This window comes from Crassostrea angulata, chromosome 4 (assembly GCF_025612915.1).
Source record: "Crassostrea angulata isolate pt1a10 chromosome 4, ASM2561291v2, whole genome shotgun sequence".
Classification (NCBI taxonomy): Eukaryota; Metazoa; Mollusca; class Bivalvia; order Ostreida; family Ostreidae; genus Magallana; species Magallana angulata.
In genome coordinates this window covers 20,856,618-20,880,369 of record NC_069114.1, presented here as the reverse complement: position 1 = coordinate 20,880,369, position 23,752 = coordinate 20,856,618, and the positions used below count along the sequence as shown (strand labels likewise).

The 23,752-nt window shown below is 33.0% G+C and overlaps 2 protein-coding genes across 2 annotated transcripts; both read left to right on the top strand.

Annotated features, from left to right (window-relative positions):
- The first annotated feature begins 13,525 nt into the window (after positions 1-13,525).
- Positions 13,526-15,916, top strand: LOC128181511 (E3 ubiquitin-protein ligase TRIM71-like). The gene has a single exon (XM_052849936.1). The coding sequence runs from the start codon at positions 13,538-13,540 to the stop codon at positions 15,449-15,451; it is 1,914 nt and encodes a 637-aa protein (XP_052705896.1). The 5' UTR covers positions 13,526-13,537; the 3' UTR covers positions 15,452-15,916.
- Positions 15,917-20,149: 4,233 nt separating this feature from the next.
- Positions 20,150-22,247, top strand: LOC128180702 (uncharacterized). The gene is made up of 2 exons (XM_052848830.1): positions 20,150-20,260; positions 20,358-22,247. The coding sequence occupies exon 2, from the start codon at positions 20,425-20,427 to the stop codon at positions 22,063-22,065; it is 1,641 nt and encodes a 546-aa protein (XP_052704790.1). The 5' UTR covers positions 20,150-20,260; positions 20,358-20,424; the 3' UTR covers positions 22,066-22,247.
- The last annotated feature ends 1,505 nt before the right edge of the window (positions 22,248-23,752 follow it).

Here is a 23,752-nt window from a genome sequence, read left to right as displayed (position 1 = left end):
TGATCCAATTATATTTGTTATGAGATTTTTCAGGATACAAGTGGGTTACGGCAAAGTCATAATACGTTCTGTAATTCTTATGTTAAATCTTATATACACGTATCATCAATGTATATCAATGTATTTAAGGAATGTTTTTAATTCTTGCCCAGATTATCCGATATAACCTGATTTGGGGCAGTGCACGCTTTATAATCCGTGCAGTGCTTTAAACAAGGTTATATCGGATAATCTGGGCTGAAATTAAAAACATTCCTGATGATTTAATTAAAAGTCTTTTAAAAATTAATTTTTAAAGATAGAAAATTATTTATTTTAGCATAAAATTTGAATTTACGTAAAAACTGTAACACGCACATCAATATGGGGTTGTGAAGGGGGCGTGGCTACATAGCTAACCAGGTTATACAAAATTAAAAAAAATCTGTGTGTTTAGCCAATCAAAATGCTTGTTACCAATGAAATTTAATTATATCATCGTGTATATCGAAGTCATTGAAAAAGATTGATTTCATTGTGGTGTGTGTCGGAAATGGTATCATGTGACACGTCAGGGGGAGGATAGACACATTTGATCGTCAGTTTAAGAGAGCTGGTGGTCGTGGAAAGACATGACAACCACTGCACTGGAAAAAAATATCCAATGAAATTTAAAAATAAACAACAGACTGAAACAGGCACATGTATTGCAAAATCCTCGACCGTTGTAGAACGTTTCTGTTTAATGTAATGTTATATCAACGCACGTCACTTTTGTCACATGCGCAAACCACACATTGCACTGTAGTAATAGTGCAGTGACCGTTTGGAATTTGAAAACGGGGTTGTTGTAGAAACTGCTGAAAACGACAACACCTTGTTCCTTTCTTGGATTTACTTAGGGGGATGGGGGTATACTTATCACTTCAATCTTCAATTTCACTGTTTATTTCCTTATTTAGTACTGAAAAGCGCTCACCTAGCACTATTGCTACTTTTTTGAAAATGTCAATTGCAAAATAAATGTGAATAATGAAAAACAGACATTGTAAAATAACATTGTTGGTTTTCAAAGTATAAGTGTAAGTGTAAATGACATTGAATATGAGTTATACTTCTTCTTTTTCACGCCGACGATACCGTCATAATGGCGGAATCTGCAAACTACCTACAAAATGCCCTCAACGAATTCGATACATTTTCTACTCGGTGAAAACATAATAATCATAAATAAATCATAATAAGAAACATAAAACATAGTTAAACAAAAATAACAATTTTCTCCATAGGTGCAACATTGAAAAATATTTTTAGTATAAATAAGAAGTTTTTGAAAATTTTAAAGACTTCAAATACTTGGGTATTGTACGTATTATCAAGATTTGGGTCATTTACTTATGTAAAAAAATATTTTTGTGTGAACAGGCTCAAAAAGTCATTCATGATGTTATAAGAAAAATTAGGAAGGACAAGTGCACTTCAGCTACAAAAATATGGGCCGTTTTTATGAGAAAATACAGTGTCAACCATTTGCTTCTTTCCCGTAATACATGTATATATTTAAACACTGACGGATACTTTTGATTTATATGCACACTTAAATTTACCAAAATAAGCATACGTTTTAAACAATTGAGGACTTTTAATTGCTAATAAATAATCTAAACCCGGGAAATTTGTTCCGAACCTACTTGAATTGTGTCTATTTAAATCAGAGGGAGGAGACATTTAAATCAACATTATTCTGTTGGTGGATCGATTGGCGCGTTTGCTGCATTATACTTAATGCATCAGTTTGCGTCTGAAAGAAATCTAATAAAGCTTTGAAAATGCATATGACAATTGTGATTAAACAAACATCCCCGACCATACAAAGTTGATGGAAACGATTTAAAACGTGACAGTGATTTACAGTGAGCACAAGCGACAAGCTAAGACTACCTGGATAGAACTCACGTGACTGTTTGAAATAATTTATTCCTAACGTGGGGCTCAAACATTGGTCACGCAGGCAATAGCTGTCACTTGCTGTAGGAAAAACATTGAAATTATCATATGTTTTTCATATTTTAGGTACCAGCCTAATGACTCCAAAGGGCTCTGTGCCAAGTTGGTTGAAATTGACCAAGTGATTCTGTAGGAGAAGAAAAAATACGAAATGTTTACAAAAACGATGACAATTACGACAGACAACAAACGAATTTTATCAGAAAAACTCACTCGAGCTTTCGGCTCAGGTGCGCTAAAAATTGTAAAACCTTAGATATTGGTCTTCTTAGTTTCAATATTCTATCTAAGCTTTTTAGAAGGAGGCTCTTTATGAGCATTTAGTTTTTGAGTACATGTATTTAGTTTTCTTTCTAAGTCCAAGTCTCGGTATTAATGAAAACACTGTAGAAGTTTATAATATCTTCACGTTCAACTAAAATTCAGACCACCAACTTGAAGAGCATCACAATAAATTTATCCCAGGTTATTTGTAATTGAAAACAAATTAATTTGTTATGGTGCATAAAATAAATTACAAAAATGTTAAATACAAAAATACACAATTAACAAACTTCCCTTAAGAACCATGTTAATGAAAGTTTAAGTAACCCAAACCTAATTCCAACCCACTTAGCAGGGTCTAAACTCCTATCATATTCCCGCCCGGTGTTAAATTAAGCACCATAGAATCTTAAACAAACGTGCTATACTATGAACAAGACAGGTAAACGGAGTCTATAGCCTTCTTACTACATGAGAAGTGACCTGACTCGAATGTATTTATAACTCGAACTATCGTTTTCCCAAATCACATCGAATCTTTCCGATTGTAAATTAAACGATTTCAACCAATCAGCATTGTCATTACGTTTTGCTGACGCTATAGACGAACATGAACTTGACATGAGATCATACTAAATATACTTCTATCCCACAACCATAATTGGATGTAATGTCTATGCCATTTGTTAAGAGATTTTTCATACATTATGTAAGTCTTGTATATTTATATTTTATGTATTGTATTGACTTCTGGTTGAGGGAGGGGGGCATTGAATAAGACTGATTTTTATAGGTCTTTGTGTTGATAGGGACAGAGTATCACGTGATAAATCTGACGACTGGATAAACAATCTAACAACAAATCATTAAACAAAAAGTTGGATTGAAGAGAAAATGGAAGAAGAAAAAAACCCATTGTGTGATAGTTGTGACAGGCTAGGTGATTCACAACCTGCAACTTCCTGGTGTCCGGAATGTTGTGATCAATTGTGTGAAAATTGTGTCAAATATCACCATGGAAATAGACTTACTATGCAACACAAAGTTTGTAACATCGCCGATAAAAAGCACATATCTAGCAAGAAAGTTGACTACTTTTGCAAGAATCACCGCAACAAAAGACTAGAAGTTCACTGCTTTGTACACGCAGAGTCCTGTTGTCTTTTGTGTGCCACCGTTTCTCATAGAACTTGTAGAGAGGTTAAAAGTCTAGATGACTGTGGGCAACAACGTGTTGCAGATATTCCAAATATATTCACTAAAATGGAAGAACTTCAGAAAACATGTGAAACGCAAATAAACCGCATGACGATGGATATGAAGAATATTAAGAAGGAATCAAAATACTTAGGACAAATGGCTAAAACCACGACTGAAGAAATCATCATGGCATTGAGAGATAAACAAAGGACATTTCTTGAAAACTTACAAAAAACTGAAAGTGAACAATTAGTTCTTGTACAAAAAACTCTAGATGAGTATTTGGAAGTTAAGATTAAAATGGAACGCGATATTCAAATACTGAAGAATTCAGAAAAACTACATCGCTCTGGTTTATTTTTAGAATTAAAGCGAATGGATAAAACCGTTTCAAAATGCCATGTGAAGCTGGATAATCTAAAGGAAAATTATCAAACACCAATTTTAGATGTAAAAATTGCATTCGGTGAAATCAATGTCAAGGATATTTATCAGCTAAAACTAAGCCTGCCTGTGTTTAAGAGATCATTGCATGTAGAGGGGAGTTTATGCCTTACTGACGTGGACGTTATTGATGACCACTATTTGGTAACCACCTGTCTGTATAACAAAAAGGTTTTCATATTGGATGAAAATGGAACACAGTTGTCGTCACTCGCACTGTCTGGTACTCCTTGGGCCATTGCCTCAATTCAATACAAAACGTTATGTGTAACCCTGCGAGACCCTGGTCGACTTTGTTTTTTAAAAATAGATGAAAATCTTTCAATGAAGATTTGGAAAGAGCTGAAAATGCCTCAAAATGTTTGGGGTATTTGCGCTGTAGAAGACAGAATTGTTGTTTCTGTTGAAAATCCAAAAAATTGTCTTATGTTAAGATTTTATGACAAAGAAGGCAATTATTTTGAAAAACAAATAATGCACGAGGCTTCGCGTTGTGCTGCATTATATGCTATTTCAAGCAAGTCCTTTCTGTTCACAAACAACGAAGGAAATTCGCTTTTTAAAGTTGACACTAACAATTTTAACCCAGCTGTTTCACTTTATAACGGAAATAATATGAAATTCCCACAAGGTGTAACATGTGATCCTGAGGGAAATATTTATGTCGCTTGCTTGGTTTCAAATAATGTTCTTCAGTTTGATAAAACTGGAAAAATTCTTCGAGAGGTTATTCATGATGACCCTGCAGTCCAGAACCCATATGGAATTCGTGTGAAAAAACTTGGGAATAATATCAAATTAATTCTTACAACAAAGGGAAAATTGCTCATTTATCATTTTATGCAGTGATAAAAAAAATACTGTATATTAAATTGAAGTGATACATATTTCCGCTAGACATGTATTTCTATTCAATTCTGCATTTTTTCTTTATTTGCAATCTTGTATTGAGTGCCTTTCAAAAACTATTTACTATGTCCATGTTCAGTGCATTTTTTTCCTTTCACTTAACCTATAAACGTATCAAAATCGTTAGGATTTCAAACGATGATAATACCTAATATAAAGAAACCCCTTTTCAAAAGAGGGCATACAAGAAGGGCGTGAATTGCACGTGTTAACGTACAGAAGCTAATGACATAAAAACCTGCTATAGCAATGATGATGCAAGGCAACGTAACAAAATACTACTACAAATATGCAAAAATGCCTCTCTCTGGAAATCCTATTGCAGTTTATTTCTTACTAATTTCCTTTTCCTTACTTTGATACTTTTTTTATTCAACTGTTTGAATGAATTACATTTGACATTTACATTTGACAATTACATTGAAATTAAATTTAGATTCAAAGCACGAGAAAACCATAGAAAGCAGGAGATTCAAAAAAGGCCGCCATAAGAACAATCTTAAAATACTGATGGGATAAAACTTTTTTATGTTGAAAATGTAGCATGCAATTTAAATTAATATTCCCTATGGGTATGGAAAGTAGATATCAACAACATATCAAAAGAAGAAGTCGACATTTGTTTTTAAATTAAACTTTGTCCTTCTAAAAACGAAAATTTTTCATGTGTTTCTATTAACGGGAGTGCAAACACAATCAACGTATTTCAAGCGAACTGCATATCATCCGGTGCAGCATTTTCTCTTTTTTGACAAAAGTTTAAAAATTGAAAAGATAAAATAGTAATCCTACTACATTATTAATGCCCCATGCAACTTTTAAAACAAAGTATGACTATTACGAAATCATTATAAGATCGAATATCACAAAGTTTTGTTCTCTCTCTCTCTCTCTCTCTCTCTCTTTCTCTCTCTCTCTCTCTCTCTCTTTCTCTCTCTCTCTCTCTCTCTCTATCGTGCAAGCATTGTTAGAGTCTATCAAGAGTCGATATAGACATTATTCTACCCTCTCTAGAGCCTTTAGAGGCATTGAATCACATTCTATAAAGCTAATGCTTAAGGCTCGTTTGAGCGCCAACTCAGGCATTATTTATTACTACACGCCAAGGTCTGTTTTTTCATACCATTTGGCTTTTATGAATGTAAGCGCATTTTACATTGTATACTGACAAAAGAATTGCACAGCATGTCTTGTATTATCATTCATTAAATTTTGATTTTTTTTTGTACGATTTGTTAGAGTTAGAAACTTTATAAAGACTTTAATGTCACTGTACATTTATGTATAATTACTAGTATATATATCTACATTATCTGTCTGATAGATGAAAACTAAAGTACATTGCAGCGTGGAACTTTGCCTAAAAACATTCCATGATATAAACTTGCTCATGAATTGCTGTTTAGCCGTAGTTATATGTGACCAAAGAGTAAACCATCTAATTTACTTGATTTGTGATGTTAATTGATGATGCAAGTTTGTATAATTTTCTTTTTTTTTTTCTTCAATGAGTGTTTCATAACAATATATTAATTTGATTTACTTACGTTAATTTACATCAGCATTATCAGTTTACTACTTATACATTGATTATTTCAGTAAAAAAGTTTGAAGAACGATCTGGGCATTTCTATGAAAAACAGAAAAAAAAACAATTTTACGTGTGATTTTATGTGCATGTATCATGTAAAATTCGTATTAACCATATAAATGTGTTTTTTAAATATATAAAATACTAGATGATATCCCACGTAAGCGTGGGAATTGACACTTTACATTTTTAAGTGATACAATGCTTAATATGTAAAACCACATTTTTTGTTCATTTTTGCATATAAGGATGTCAGATTTTATTTCTTAATTTCTTGTTTTCTTTAAAATTCTTTAAAACAGCATTGCTAAATATATTTGGAAGAGCGGGTAGGGATGAAAAATAGAAACTAAAATGTATGATATATACATGGTCATTAATTTATTTTCAAACCAGTGAGTCGGTTATAAGTTCGTCTTACTCCTAAATTTTGTTCTTAAGCTTAAATTTTATTGTAAATTTTGTCACTGTTTCAAAAAAGAAATTCAGATAAAAGACTCTTATGAAGAAAAAAAAATTCTCACCAGAGGTCGTGCTTCGCAAGCGTCTATTCGTCAAAACTAAAATCGCGCATTAAAGAAACGACCCCCACCCCCATTGTGGCCCCGATCTACACCCTGGGGTCATGATTTTCGAATTGACTCATTTTATTTGTCAAATCTTTATTTCTGTATATACCATAAATAAGTTTCCAGTAGATATACCGGTATACACTCTTTACACTCTTTACATAATCATTCATAATTATTCCATTGCAAGTATATACTTTGATGCAAACTCCCACTTACTTGGATCCGCCAAAGCGTGTTCACCACCTTACTCGCATTTCTTTCGGGCTTGTTCATCGAAAATGAAAGTAGGTTTTAAATTCATTTCTCAATAATTACTTATCTGGTAAAATTCAAATATAGCTTATGGACATCATATAACACGTGATGAAATATCAACCCATTATGCAACCTGGGGGATGTGGGGCTAACTTGTTCATTTGAGGATAATAATGTTACCATTTATTGACCTGGTTTGTTTTTGTCCAAAACTGTTGTCAAAAGATAAAATAGCAAACAATACGAGGTTCTACATGTTGTTTTATATGCAAATTACGCATACAAGAGCAGAACAATACCTTTTTAGTCGCTTAGCTACAGCTGCACAGCTACAGACTAATATTCAAGATTTTAAAGTCTGAAGAACTAGATGATAGCCCTCGCAAGTGCGGGAATTATAACACTTTACACATTATTATAATATAATGCTTAAAATGTTGAACCATATTTTTTTTCATTTTTGCATACACTTTGTCCAAATTTTTCCTTATCTTTATCGTTTAAATTTGAAATAAAAAACCCCTGCATTGTTGGATATTTAGAGTAGAACGCCGGGATGAAAAATCTAGACTGAAATGGATAATGTACATGTACGTGGCCTTAATCCGGTTTGTTGCAGCAGACTGGAAAAAAAGTAAACTTTTTCATTCTACATGTATTTATTTAAAACCAGTGAATAGATATTTAGTGTATTTCTCTGTAATTTGGTTCTTTAGGTCAATTTTCAATATAATTTCTATAACTGTCGAAAATAAGAATTTCAGATAAAAGAAAAAACAATCTGGAGGGGGGCATCCCCGTTAAACTTTACCATTTTATGCATACATCATTTATCTATACAGTATAGCAATCGCAACTTCCCGAGAAGTTGCGATTGACAGTATATAGACGTGGAATACATTTATCTGTTCAGTAATGTTTAAGGTCTACAACCAATCTGTCGTGGTATGAAAATTTTTCAACTCCTACCCTACTTTTAATAAGAATATCAAATTTATATTCTACTTCTAAAACTGGGGAAAAAAAATAAAATTGCATCGTTCTGTTCTTGTATGCGTGAATTGCATATAAAACAACATGTAGAACCTCATATTTATTGCTTTTTCATCTTTAAAAACATTTTTGACCAGTTTTTTGGCAGAAGCCATTCCAAGAAATGTTTACATTTTTTTCCTCAAATGTACGAGGGTCAATCAAAAAATACGAAGACTTTTGTCATAGCTATGTTACTTTACGTCAAATCATTGCTAAATTTGGAAGACATAATTTAACAATAGTTTCAAACAATTTGCAAGAAAAAAGTTAATAAATTCCTTTATTTCTAAGAAATATTTAGAATCTAATCCTGCAAAAACGAGGTCACGGCGCACGGTCAAAATTTGTGTTATGTCGACAATAAACCCTATAAAGTCGAAAGTTATATCTCTATAAATTGGGCTTAAAACCAAATAATATTGAAACCTCAAATTAAGTTTTGTCTTGGTATTCTATGTTCCAAATAATGACGCGATATATTGTTTTGTCGAACAGATAATTATTACTTACTAAAGACAGATAGTCCTCTTTAGAATTGACTAAAATCATCGACGTCACCGGACGTCACGGCGCAACGAGAGGTACAAACAAAATGGATTTAACCCAGGAAAAAGCCGACACAAGCTGTAAAAATGCTCAATGGTGCAAAAAATAAGTCAACAATTATTTGCAAGTTTGTGTTAAACTGTAATAAATTCTGTGGGGGTGGTGGTAATTGTATTTTGAATATAACACAGTCCGAAAGAGAGTAGAATATCTGTAAATATTTGGTCAAAAAATAAGTAACGTCAACCGACGTTCAGGGTTATCGTTACTGTAAACCAACAGATAGACGGTTAGAAAATGAAAACTTTGAGGAACTAACTTATGATTCTCGAACAAATGTGTGCAAATAAGATGTTAAGTGGTTCAGTGCAATTTTAAATTGTAAGGAGAAAGGCACAAGAGACTAAGCGTGATATAAAGATGGGGTTAATCTATAAACTGTGTGTGTTTAATATTGACGTCATGCATGTTTTGAACGTTACCGTGCGCCGTGGTGACAAAACATGTTGTTTTTAAAAGGGGGTAACAAATATACCGTATCATCAAATAGACTAAAACTTCGCATATCAATAACATGAGTGTTGGTGCACAGACTAATTTGTTAAATATGACTTTCATGAAAAATATTTGATATACAGCCACATTGTCTTCGTATTTTTTTGATTGACCCTCGTACAAGATGGCCGCACATTCCACTTAACATCAGTATCCACTTTATGATGAACCATCAGTACCTGTTCTTTAAACCAACTGTCAGTGCCAGTGTAGAGCGAGACACACAATTTTCAAGTTGCACATCATTTCACATTAAATAACTAAAATAATCACTATTTAAAGAATATCTAAATCTTGATTTGATGGACTTAACAGGACGCCGGCGACACTCCAATGGCTCTTGAAGTAAACAGATGTGTCGTCGTCCATTTTATTGAATATACATTACCCTTCATTAATTAAGAAATTAGAATCAGTGGTTTGAGATTCATAAGACAGTAAGTATCTTTATCAGATTTATCGACCTAAATCAAACAAAACTGACAATTGAACCAAAGTATTTACATCGCCTTTGTCAAACAGCTATCACGTGAAGGATCATGACGATCAGTGGATGAATACCAAATAATCAGTTTCTGGCCAAAATAACATGGAAAAAAACGGCAAACTTTGTGATTATTGCAAAAGACAGAGAAATGTGAAGATGGCAACTTCCTGGTGTCCAGAATGCGACGATCGATTATGTAAAAACTGTGTCAAGTTTCACCAAGTCAACAGACTTACTACAGCGAGAATCAACTGCTTTAAAAAAGCCATCAAATAAACCTTGTTATATCTATATCATCAAATACAGCAGTAACTGTGATGTACATTTTTACATTCTCAAAGTCAGTGTCTCAATATTGCACAACAAAAACAAAAATTGACACAAAGCCATTAGGGGCTTCCCTGCTTTATTTACCAGTGATTGCTTTTAATTCAGTTATTTGATTGTTATGTTTGTGTAATGTTCATGGCAAGCTGAAAATATAACATTTTCAGCGGTAGTAATATTTTGATATATTTCAAAGCTACTGGTCTTTAAGATTTATCATATATATCATTTAAGTGTTAGGTTAAAAATAAAACAGACTTATATTGATCTGTCATTGAAACCAAAGCAATATTCAAAATGCACAAACAATATTTTTTAATATAAAAAGAAACATATTACATGTAATATACTTGATCAGATGTGAAGGTAGACGAAAATTTAAAAAATAGACTTCAGTCGTACATGTTTGGATCTAGAGATGAGAAATGTCAGAGGTCCAGGCTCCCTCCACCCCTTGGAAATTTCAGTTAAGTTACTTAAAATTTACCTTATAAGTGACATTCTTGCACAGATCTTCTTTATGATTTTGTTATGAAATTGTTGTCATATCGACTGTGGTATAGCCAACAAAGTTTCATGAAGTTATGAAAATTCTTACACTAATACTGTTCTGTAATAAGTGTAATCTGTAGTGCACATACACTAATACGTCTGTAATAAACATGTTTTTAAAAAATGACAGTATATTGCATAAGCTATTAAAGTATTGTAGAATCTGTACAATTTTTTTTGGGGGGGGGGATTCAAAAACTGCTGAATTAAATCAACAGTATTTTTATTTTCCAAGATAAACATTTGCTTTTGTAGTATTTGTAGTACAAGTACATTGAATTCAGGTAGGTTGACATATTGATTTTAATATTTTGTCAAATTGACAATTTTGTGTGTACCCTTAAATTTGCGAATAGATCAGAATCATTTTGTTTTTGATCTTTTTTTGTAAAGAAAAAGTTTAAGTATGGTTTGATAACCTGTATAATTGTGTGAAAATCAGAAAACTTCCACCTATGATTTTGTGTACTTGAATAATGTGAAATTGATTGCAAACAAAGGTCTGTGTGTATAAATATTAATCTGTTGTTGAGTTAAATATTTATATCAATATATTTATATGTAGCCCTATAGAATTTTTTTTTCATTTTCTGACTCATATTATAGTTGAGACATATCTATTTGATAATACACTGCTCAACAATGTTCATGTAACCTTTCATGTATTGGAAATTATATGTTTTGATGAAAAATGACTTGTGTTATTACATCACATCGAGACAAAATATGAAAGATTCAGAACCTTGACCAGTCACCACATGAATGTTTTGGAGTGCGTTTCAATGTATATGAAGACAACTTGTCCAATATACTCTTTCATAAAAAAACAAATGGAGTATTTGTGAAATATTTCACTGGACTGTCCTGATTTATAGCGACAAGAATTTTTAAAATTTTTTTTTAGAGACTTACTCTCCCTCTTGCAATGAATAACCCTAGTACTCAATTTATTAATACTCTTTCAAACAATTTTCTTTATCATTTGTATATACTTTTCTCGCATGTTTATCTCAATATGCGGTGGATATCAATCATGGGATAAATTTTTAATATTCCATTGTGTGTTCTTACGCCACGTGACGTCATAATTAAACAGTACGTTTATTATTGACGTAGAATGATAAAGTAACAAAATAATTCAGATGAAAAGTTATAAATGTGCAGCATTTAATGCTGTTTCAATTATTATTTTTATACAACTCATCATACGAACATAATTTTGATCTGTTTCTAACATTATAAATGCATGTATTGTGTTTTAAACGACATAAATGGGTTTAATATTTCCCGTTTACAGTAGTTTAACGTATATTTAATCAAAGTACTAAAAGAATTGAAATTTTGGCTTTTTTGATGTATAAAATAAGACGGGCGAATAAGGGTATTAGGAAGACCTTTTTGAACAAGTGCTCGGACGTTTGGTAGTCGTATAAAAAAGCATTTTGATGTAGGCCTGTCTATTTGACTGTTGACCATACAGCCTTGCCTCTTTAAAATTAACCAGATTTGTCTGGCCTTTGTCTTTGAACTAAAATTACGCAATCTATGCATATTTCACTCAAAACCAGTGTCTTTTAAACTTATTTTGATGCAAAAATATCGGTTACGTCCTACCGAAACTCCAAGGTTTTGTTAAGATTGTTCTAATTGTGTTGGAGAAGTGTTTAGACCTGCATTTTTTTCTGGATTTTATACTTTATTCCAACTCGACACTTATAAAAGACAAACCTGGATATATTACCACTATTGGCGATACTGTAAACATTCAGAAAAACTCTTCAAGAAAAAAATCACATTTTATGTTAAACTTTTACATAAATATGAACAGTTATTTCCTCATTAGTCGCTCAGCTAATGGTCCTCGTCGATATTGAACAGTGTTGAATAGAGCACAATGATTAAGCATTAGACTTGGGGGGGGGGGGGGTCATATATGGTTATGTAATCTTGCTGAATTTATTCATTCATGATATGTTAAAAATTTAAAGTAAAAATAAATGAAGCCAGATTTAGAGATGATCCATCCAATTAAGTAACAATAAATATACACAATTTTAATGTAAAAAAAATCTGTGACTTTCAAGACAAAGGCCATTTTATCAATCTTTGGCTGATAAAAGGGAAAACAATGTAATTAATACTGACACACAATATTGTGCAGTGAATTAGAAATCTCTGCCCAGAGAGTGCAAAGTGCAGTGTGCGATACTGATGACTCGAATAAGAAGTCTTATATTCTTTATGTATTCTTTTGTCCTCTCATTTTGTTCAGTATCGATTAAAGGGGGTCTGTAGTTTGTAAGGAATACTGTATAAGTAATTGTGCCTGTTTTAAGAAAAAGAAAAATGATGGATTAGAAACGTACATAGTATAGAACCCTAAAGTTTTTGAATGTTTCTGTTTCGATTTTTTTAAAGATGGAAATTGCTGTACATACTACATCATAGTTAGCTTTAGGCGGCAACTCTTTTGTATAAAAACTGTTGCTTTTCTTGCTCAAACTATTCATAATTATAAAAGAAGCAAGTGAAAATATTAGGGCTGAATGGGGCAAATTTTTGTGAAATCAAATAATACATCTCAGATCTTTATTCATAAACCATAATAATTCTAACGTAACCAAATTCACAACTGGTACAGGTTGCTAAAGCTATTTGCTACATTGAGTCCTTTACAATTTTTCATTGAGGAGCCACTTTCAACTTTGAGGTGAGGGGGGGGGCGGTTAGTGATTCGTTCAATTTACAAGGCAGCCGTTGAAAGGTTTTTAATTATTTTATGTGCTTTACAGGACACCATCAAATTTTTATGGAATGGCAACGAAAACATCTGTGAATGATTTGATCGTATGTCCCATTTGTTATGAGATTTTTCAGGATCCCAAGTCATTGCCACAATGTCTGCATACATTCTGTAAGTCTTGTATCAAATCTTATATATCGTCTTCTGTAACAGATAATTCACTAAAAAAGACTGATTTTCATTGCCCTGTGTGTCGAAAATGTTATCACGTGACAAATCCTGAGGAGTGGGTAGATACCTTACCACACAACCATTTAATCGTCAGTTTAACCGACCAAGAGAAAATGGAAAACAGGGAACCTTCGTGTGATATCTGCAATAGGCAGGATAAATCACAACCGGCAATATCTTGGTGTCCGGAATGTTGTGAAAATTTGTGCGAAAGTTGTGTCACTTTTCACCAATACAGCCGACTAACTATGGAACACAAAGTGTGTAATATCGCGGAACAAACCCAGAAGATTAATCTTAGCGTTGATTTGTTTTGCAAGCAGCACACCAGTAGAAGATTAGAAGTTTATTGTTTTGACCATGAAGAGCCGTGCTGTCTTATGTGTGCAACGATTTCTCACAGAAAGTGTGAAAAAGTCAATAGTTTGGAAGACTGTGCCCAAAATTGCAATGCAGACATACCAAACATTTGCTCTGAAATGGAGGACATCCAAAAAGCGTGCGACACTGAGATAACCCGAGTTACGGGCGACATGAAAAGTCTAGAGAAAGAATCAACAAACATAGAACAAAGGGTTAAAACTATGGCTGATGAAATTATCACAGCTGTAAGGGATAAAGAACAAATTCTTCTTGACAACCTAAAGAAAGCGGGAGAAGAACAGTCAATGCTCTTACAAAATGTTGTAGACGAATTTTTAGAGGTTAAGAAGAAGATAGAACATGATGTTCAAATTCTGAAGAATTCGCAAGACCTACACAAAATTGCGTTATTTTTAGAATTAAAACGAATCGGTAAAACAGTTTCCGAAGCTCAAGTAGGCGTTATAAAGCTCCAGAAAGAGTATAAAACATCCACTTTAGATGTACATATCGATGAAACTGTAAACAAATTTCACTCTTCCTTTGATACTTTTGGAAAAATTAAAATCAAAGGACAGAACGAAGTAAATTATCAGTCAGGACAGCTTGTGTTGGAGAAATCAGTCACTGTAGAGGGGAGTTCACGGCTTACTGACGTAGACGTTATTGATGGCCGCTATCTCGTAACTACTTGCGATAGAATTAAATTAGTGTATATTTTGGATGAGAATGGAATACAGCTGTCGTCACTGAACCTGAATGGAACTCCTTGGGGTATTGCAGCACTTCAAAACGCAACGTTCTGTGTGACGATGCGAAATCCTGGTCTTATTGGGTTTTTTAAAATACATGAAAATCATTTAATTTCAAGAGAAAAGGAGTTGAAAATATCTCAAAATGCATGGGGTATATGTGTTTATGAAAACATAATAGTCGTTTCTATGGAAAATAAGTTAAATGGTCAAGTATTTAGATTTTATGACCAAGAAGGCAATTATTGTGAAGAATACACAATCTCCCCAGGATCTTCACTATATGGTGGAGTGATAGCTACTTCAAAAAAGTCTCTTCTTTTTACACATCACCACGAACATTTCCTTTTTTCAGTTGACATGAACGTGTCAAAAACAGCATCTACTGTGTACAAAGGAGATAATATGAAATATCCAATAGGCGTGACCCGCGACCCGAACGGGAATGTTTATGTTGCCTGTTTTGAGTCAAATAATGTTCTTCAATTTGATGAAAACGGAAAATTTATCAGAGAGATAATAAAAGCAGATCCAGCTGTTAAGAATCCGTTTGGGATACGGGTCAAAGGATTCGGAGATGACGTTAAATTGATTCTTACTACACAGGAAAAACTGCTTGTTTATTATTTTGTGAAGTAACTGAAAATATTGTATGTTTGTTTCAATTTCTCCTATAAGATGTACAAGACAGTATATAAAATGACGAATATTTAGGTTGCTAAAAACCCCATTGGAATTTTCTTAATTAACTATAATTTAATCTGGTCAGAGTTTTTTAAATGTAATACTACTGTCTAGAAAAGCCTATACAGATGCTTAACTAAAACGTACTAGTTAAAGACGAAACGAATAATAAAGCTTGCGCATTGGTACTTTTTAACTACTTGGTATTAATTCTATTAAATCATGTCCTATTTGTGTTATGTATGATATATTTTTTTATATGTTACCTCGATATCTAAATACACTCTGCAATTCTTACTTCAAATCTTATATATCGACTTCTGTAATACACAAATCATTGAACAACACTAATTTTCATTGTACTGCGTGGGACGTGTTATCATGCGATCTGTCATCCGGGGGAGGCTTGATTGACAGGTTTTATTGTCAGTTTAGTTAATCGACCAAAATCAATTTCCATTTGCATTATAGAGGAAAATGCCAAAAATGATGCACAATCCAGTGTAACACTGTCATCAAAACTACAATGATAAATAGGGAAGATACTCTATAATTGGCTTAGCTAAAAAATTCAAATAATAATAGTTACATCTACCAAGTATTTCATCCTCTATTTCTTACGGAAACTTATAGTTTCTAGTAATTCATAGCTCTTTAGCAACAGCCAGACTGAAATCTACTTCCCCACCCCATTTATCGATTGGTCAAAATCTACAGCGATAGAACCTGGCAGGAGTGAAATTAACACGCCCTGTTTATCGATTGGTCGAAACCTACAGCGACCTAAGAAAAATCACGGACTGCACGAAATAATCATGATGGTCTCACAGGAGACGATTTGGCTGTTTCTTTTTAATAAGGTACTTATATACGTTAACAGTAATAAAGTGAATTTTACTAACTTTTCATAATCAATTTATGAACTATTTAAAAGAAAGATGTTAATATAAACAATAGCATGGTTTCTTTGATGATTCATACGGGTTATGAAGGTAGCAATCATTGTAGAAAAAATTTACATAATCCACTAAGTTGGGTTATGAATTTTTTCTGCAATGTCGCTACTTTCATATCCCGACTGAATCACCAAAGAAAGCAATTTATTGAAATAACTGCAGTAAAATTAAACACACCTACAGTTTTACTTTTATCACTATTTAAGAATATTATTTTCCAACAAAATAAATGCAATAGTGTATTAACTGTTTACTTAACTACGACCGAAATACTGTAGTAAAAACCGTATAAGCCCTGTTGGATCCTTGTGAGCCCAAAAACTGTGTACGAGCGTTGTTCGGAAAGCTCTTTAAAATATGCAAAAATACCGAATGAATAATATGTCCACGTGATTTGGCATTCTTTATATCGTTATGATACTTCATTGTCATCATAATCATTATATAAATAGTGCCTGTTTGGGACTTTTGTCAAGAATTTTTGGATGAGTCTACCCCTCCCCCCCACCCCCCACTTTCAAAAACGATGCTACGTGCCTGAACTATACTTACATTCCCTGATAAATGGCTTTGTAGTTCAGAAGAGTTGAGTTTTTCTAACTACGCACAATTAATGAAAGAAGATAACCGTGGATAGCAATAGGTCAAGCTAGTAGTGATTTATGCAATCTGAAATTGGACCACTGGCATTAGGTATGGTATACCATACTTTTATATGTCATGAGCACCATTTGCAATTAGGATAATTAAGTGTGCTCTGCTTATGATATGAAAGTAACTCAGATTTTTTCCCGAAAGTCCGAAAGACCTGCCACCTGGGGGATGTGGGGCGAACTTGTTCATTTGAGGATAAAAAGTTAACCATTTATTGAACTGGTTTGTTTTTGTCCAAAACTGACTAAAGATGTTGTCAAAAGATAAAAAAGCAAACAATATGAGGTTCTATATGTTGTTTTATATGCAGATTACACATACAAGAGCAGAACAATACCTTTTCAGTCGCTTAGCAACAGCTGCACAGCTACAGACTAATATTCAAGATTTTAAATTGTGAAGAACTAGATGATACCCCTCGCAAGCGCAGGAATTAATGTATTTATTAAAGGTTCGAATAACACGTGTTCTTGTTAATTACACCTGTAATCTATTGGTTAGTTGTTGGTCACCTTGTCAGGTGACATTTAAATATTCATTGCACGGGTTTTAACTGACCGATGTTAGCGCAGATTGTTATATAGCCATTCGAAGGCTCTTTTCAGTGCAGATAACTTATTTCCCAGCCACCCGCCCCTGCTTTTGATGTTTATCGGAATATTATGTTAAAGTATTGTTTTATTTTGTAGAAATGAAGATAAAGAAGAAAACAATGCATTTAGATTTGTGTATTTTCATGAATAAGTAAACTGCACTTCAGAGCGCTTCATATCCTAACATACGTGTTTGTGTTATATTTTATAAATTATTTATGCTCGTTTGAGTGGAACGAATAAGAACATAATTTAACACTTTACACATTATTATAATATAATGCTTAATATGTTGAACCATATTTTTTTTCATTTTTGCATACACTTTGTCAAAATTTTCCTTATCTTTATCGTTTAAATTTGAAAAAAAAAAAACCCTGCATTGTTGGATATTTAGAGTAGTGCACTGGGATGAAAAATCTAAAGTGAAATGAATAATATACACATGTACATGTACGTGGCCTTAATCCGGTTTGTTGCAGCTGACTTAAAAAAAAATTCTACATGTATTTATTTAAAACCAGTGAATATGTATTTTGTGTATCTCTCTGTAATTTGGTTCTTTAAGTCAATTTTCAATATTATTTCTATAACTGTCGAAAATAAGAATTTCAGATAAAAGAAAAACAATCTGGAGGGGGGCATCCCCGTTAAACTTTCCCGTTTTATGCATTCATCATTTATCCATACAGTATAGCAATCGCAACTTCCCGAGAAGTTGCGATTGACAGTATATAAACATGGAATACATTAATCTCTTCATTAATGTTTAAGATGTACAACCAATCTGTCGTGGTATGAAAATGTATGAATTCAAATGAAAACACACGCTAGGTTATGCATTATTATCCATTTGCATGCATATTTAAATCCAGAGTTGTCAGATTCAAAGTAGCTGGTCAAAGCCGATGGTTATAACTTGCCCTACACTTTGCCATAGTGTCAATTAGTCAACCCGTTTCTGGAACCCCGTTCTGGAAAGTTCTTTCCATTAACTAAAATCGTAATAATTGTTCCATTTTACTTTTTAACTTTTTGTATTAATCGAAGTCCGATCAAAAGTATCTGACCGCGATACATGATGAACTCGTCCTACACTTTTCGTTAATTAGTCAATTCGCGTTCCTGGTTACCCCGTTCTGGAAAGTTATATCTCTTTTTCTCACCAGAGGTCGTGCTTCGCAAGCGAATGAGCATCGCCCACTAAAGAAACGAATTGACTTATAAATATTTATTCAACATTTGTCAAATCTTAACTTTTAAATATTCTCTAAATAGGTTCACAGTAAATATATTCACTCTATACGTAATCCTTCAATATCATTTCATTGCAAGTATATATTTTGATCGAGACTATCCCCGACTAGGATCCGCCAAAGTGTGTCCACTGCCTTACTCTCATGTTTGCTAATTTGGGCTTGTTTATCTAGAATGAAAGTAGGTTTTTGATAAATTTCACAATAATATCAGATAAAATTCAATTGTAGCTTACGGATATCATCTCACATGTGTTGCAATACCAAAGGTGTAAGCAAGTACTCTGGTGCATGCACTTTGAAGTTTATTTGCAAAATGTATACCTTACTCTCATTTTTGCTAATTCGGGCTTGTTTATCGAGAATGAAAGTAGGTGTTGGATTAATTTTACACTAATAACTTCTCAGATAAAATTCAGTAATAGCTTACGGATATCATCTCACATGTGTTGCATTACCAAAGGTGTGATTTAAGCAAGTACTCTGGTGCAGGCACGTTACATAGTTTATTTGCAAAATGCCTTAATTTATAAGTATAGATATGAAAGGAGGTCATAAGTATCCACTCTACGACCATTTGTTGAAAAAACGGTCTAAATTTGCATATTTTAATTGTATTTTTGTCTTTAAAGAGGGTACCCTATTCTAAGAATAGGTTTCAAAAACCACCAAATCGCACAAGTCTAAGGGAGAACAATAAAGTTTTATTTTCACAAAAAATTATTTTGTATATTTTTTTTTTTAAGACAATTCATTTTTGAACTCCTACCCTACTTCTAAAAAGAATATCAAATTTATATTCTACTTCTAAACCTGGGGCAAAAATTTAAATTGCATTGATCTGTTCTTGTATGCGTAAATTGCATATAAAACAACATGTAGAACCTCATATTTATTGCTTTTTCATCTTTAAAAACAGTTTTGACCAGTTTTTTTTTTTTTTTGGCAAAAGCCATTCCAAGAAATGTTTTACATTTTTTCCTCAATGTACAAGAAGGCCGCACATCCCACTTAACATCGATCAGTATGTAAATTTTCCGATGAACCATTGGTACCTGTTCTTTATAGCAACTGTCAGTGCCAGTGTAGAGCGAGGCTCACAATTTTAAAAATGCACATCATTTCACATTAAATAACTAAAATATTTATTATTGAACGAATATCCAAATCTTGATTTAATGTACCTAACAGGACGCCGTCGATACTCCAATGGATCTTGAAGTAAACAAATGTGTCCTCATTTAACTGAATATACATGATCCTTCATTAAGAACCCAGAATCAGTGGTTTGAGATTCATTAGGCAGTAAGTGTCTTTTTTATAATATACATCGACCTATATAAATAAAACAAAACTTACTATTGAACCAATGAATATATTTTGCATTGCTTTTGTCAAACAGCTACCACGTGACGTATCATGAAGATCAGTGGATAAATACCAAACAATCAGTTTCTAACGAAGAGACCATGGAAAATAACGGCAAATTTTGCGATTATTGCAATAGACAGGGAAATGTGAAGATGGCAACTTCCTGGTGTCCAGAATGCGACGATCGATTGTGTAAAAACTGTGTCAAGTTTCACCAAGTCAACAGACTTACTATGGAACACAGTGTGTACAATACTGCTGAGGAAAACCAGATAAGCAGCGTCAAAATTGACTTATTTTGCAAGCAGCATTCCAGCAATAGACTAGAGGTTTATTGTTTTGACCATGAAGAACCATGCTGTCTTATGTGTGCAACAATTATTCATAGAAACTGTGAAAAAGTAGGTACCTTAAATGACTGCTCTCAAAAATATGCAAAAAATATCCCAAGTATTTGTGCCGAAATGGAGAAACTTCGAAAAGCAAGCGTTGCAGAGATAGCCCGAGTAAGATGCGACATGGAATGTTTCAAGAACGAATCTAAAGATGTAGAGCACAGAATTAAAACTATGACCGCAAAGACGATCGTTGCTTTAAAGGAAAAAGAACGAGTACTTCTTGAAAACCTTGAAAAAACAAAAATAAAACGGGAATTTATTTTGGTAAAAACCCTTGATGAATATTTGGATATTAGAAAAACGGTAGAAGACAGTATTCGGATTTTGAAGAAAAATGACCGACTGCCTAACATTGCATTCTTATTGGAGTTAATGCGAATTGGCAAAACTGTTCCCGAGATTCATATATACATCGAGGAACTACAAAAAAACTATCAAACATTTGTTGTAGATGTGCATTTTGATGATGCCTTTACATCAGTGCACTTGTCTTCCAATCCATTTGGAGAAATCAAATTAAAGACTAAGCACAAAATAGATTATCAGTCGGGGCAGCTTGAGTTGGAAAGGTCAGTGACTGTAGAAGGGAGTTCCTACCTTTCTGACGCCGATGTTATTGATGGTCGCTATATCGTTACTACATGTGAAGAAAGTAAGATGTTATATATTCTGGATGTAAATGGGAGACAGTTGTCGTCATTAAAACTGCGTGGATGTCCTTGGTCAATTGCAGTTTTGCAAAATCAATGTTTCTGTGTATCTCTGAGAGATCCTGGCTGCATATGTATATTAGAAATGCAAAAAAATCTTTCCATTACGACTCTCAAAGAGTTGAAAATGCCTCAAAATGTATGGGGTATTTGTGCTGTTGAAGACAAAATTGTTGCTTCTATCGAAACTCAAGGTCACGGTCAAGTGTTCAGATTTTATGACCACGAGGGTAATTACTCTGATGAACACGAAATAACACAAGGGGAATCCCAATGCGGTACCTTGCATGCTACGACAAGCAAGTGTATATTATTTACTCATCCAAGCGGAAATTCTATCTTTTCAGTTGACCCTGACAATTCCGAAGGAGCTACCAAACTGTATAGTGGAAATAATATGAAATATCCAATAGGCTTGACTTGCGATCCAGAAGAAAATATCTATGTCGCCTGTTTCGGTTCCAATAATATTCTCCAGTTTAATGGAAATGGGAAATATCTCAGAGAGATTCTTCACAAAGATTTATCACTTCAAAACCCATATGGAATACGTGTTAAAGGATTAGGTGACAATATAAAACTGATTGTTACAACGATGGACAAATTGTTGATTTATCGATTCAAGCAGTGACTGAAAATCACGAAAGGTCTTAAAGGAATTAATATGTTAGATTAATTTGAGTTTTAAAATATATAGCCTTATTAGACTATATGGTTTATAGTTAAGATTATTTCCTATTGATGAAAAAATTATCTTCGGTTAGCTTCTATGTTCCAAATTTCTTTCATATAATTAAATCATGTTTTAGTTTATGTGTTGTTCCTTCTTTTGCTTTGGTAGGCATTAGACCAGGAATTCCCCTTTTTAAAGGAGGTGTGATGCTTCTGGTGTATACCGGGGTGTGTGTGTGTATATATATATATATATATATATATATATATATATATATATATATATATATATATATATATATATATATATATATATATATATACACACCATAAGCATCACACCTCCTTTAAAAAGGAGAATTCCTGGTCTATGGTCTGTGATAATAATTGATGCCTTAGATTATTTGATTATTTTTAGTTTGCAGGCAAAGTGATGGACATTAAAATAATAATGTATTCATGAAACGTCTGTTAAGAAGTTTGTAGAATTTTCCATGCAATTTTTATTAAAAAAAATTTCCTAACATATTCGAAAAATACTATTTAAAACAGATATGATTGTTGGTTTTATCTTAATCCTATAAATTCATCAAAAATGCTTCAGCTATCTAATGAGCGCAGAAAAAACGTGTGTTTACAGTTTATATTCTGCTAAACCGATTTGCTCAAAACTCTTGCTAACATATTTTAACCACATGTTAAAATCCACTGGCTTTATAAACAGTGGTCAAGGTTTTGTTTAAATTATATATGTGAATTATGTCGATGACTACCAGAGTTAGTATCCGACAATGAAGAGCCTAGAGATTACTTTGTTTGTCCGTCAAATATGGCCGCAATGAAAAGAAGTGACCTTGATTTCTACATGCAAGTGTCTTTTCCACCATCTGTACGAGTGCTCAAATATTGTTCTTGTGCGTGTATGAGCTGTGTTGTAGTTTTGCTGAGATCTTGATTTATATAAGCATTCTAAAATTGCTTTAATGTATAATCATTATCAGAGTTTTTCTTTCATATGAATTTGAACAAAAATAACTATCAATACTGAAAATTCCTTCTAAAAAAGAAATAGTATTAATATCCAAAACTTTCTTCAGTTAAAAAAATGGCAATTTTAAGGTAGTTTGTGCTGTGATATTAATGACAACTAAAGAAAAAAGGCAATAATTTGACATTGTTATTCATTACTAAAATGTAAATGACTAGAATATACTTTCATATTGTAAACTTTGGATTTACAGGGCGGCAGTAAACATGACAAAACTTTAAAACATTACTAATTTGTCTTTATATCTAAGACTGTGTACTGTCTTTGAAGAGACCGAATGGAAGTATTTTCGATTGATACATACCATTTCGAGCTCGACTAGGGCTACTTTATGAACACATATGACAACGAAAGCATGCTGACGGCGAGAAAACCAACAGTCGCTTGAAAAATCTTTCAAAATTGGCAGCATTTACGGGTCCTCAGTAATGGAGGGCCTTTTGTAGGTAAAAGTACCTTTAAGGGTGTGCTTATAAAACTTCTCGTATGTTTCTAGAAACAATTGACTTATACCTATAATATCGGTGTTTCGTGTATCGTCTGCCAAGATTTATATCAAACAACAAGCCAGAACCCATGTTTAATCACTAGATAGATA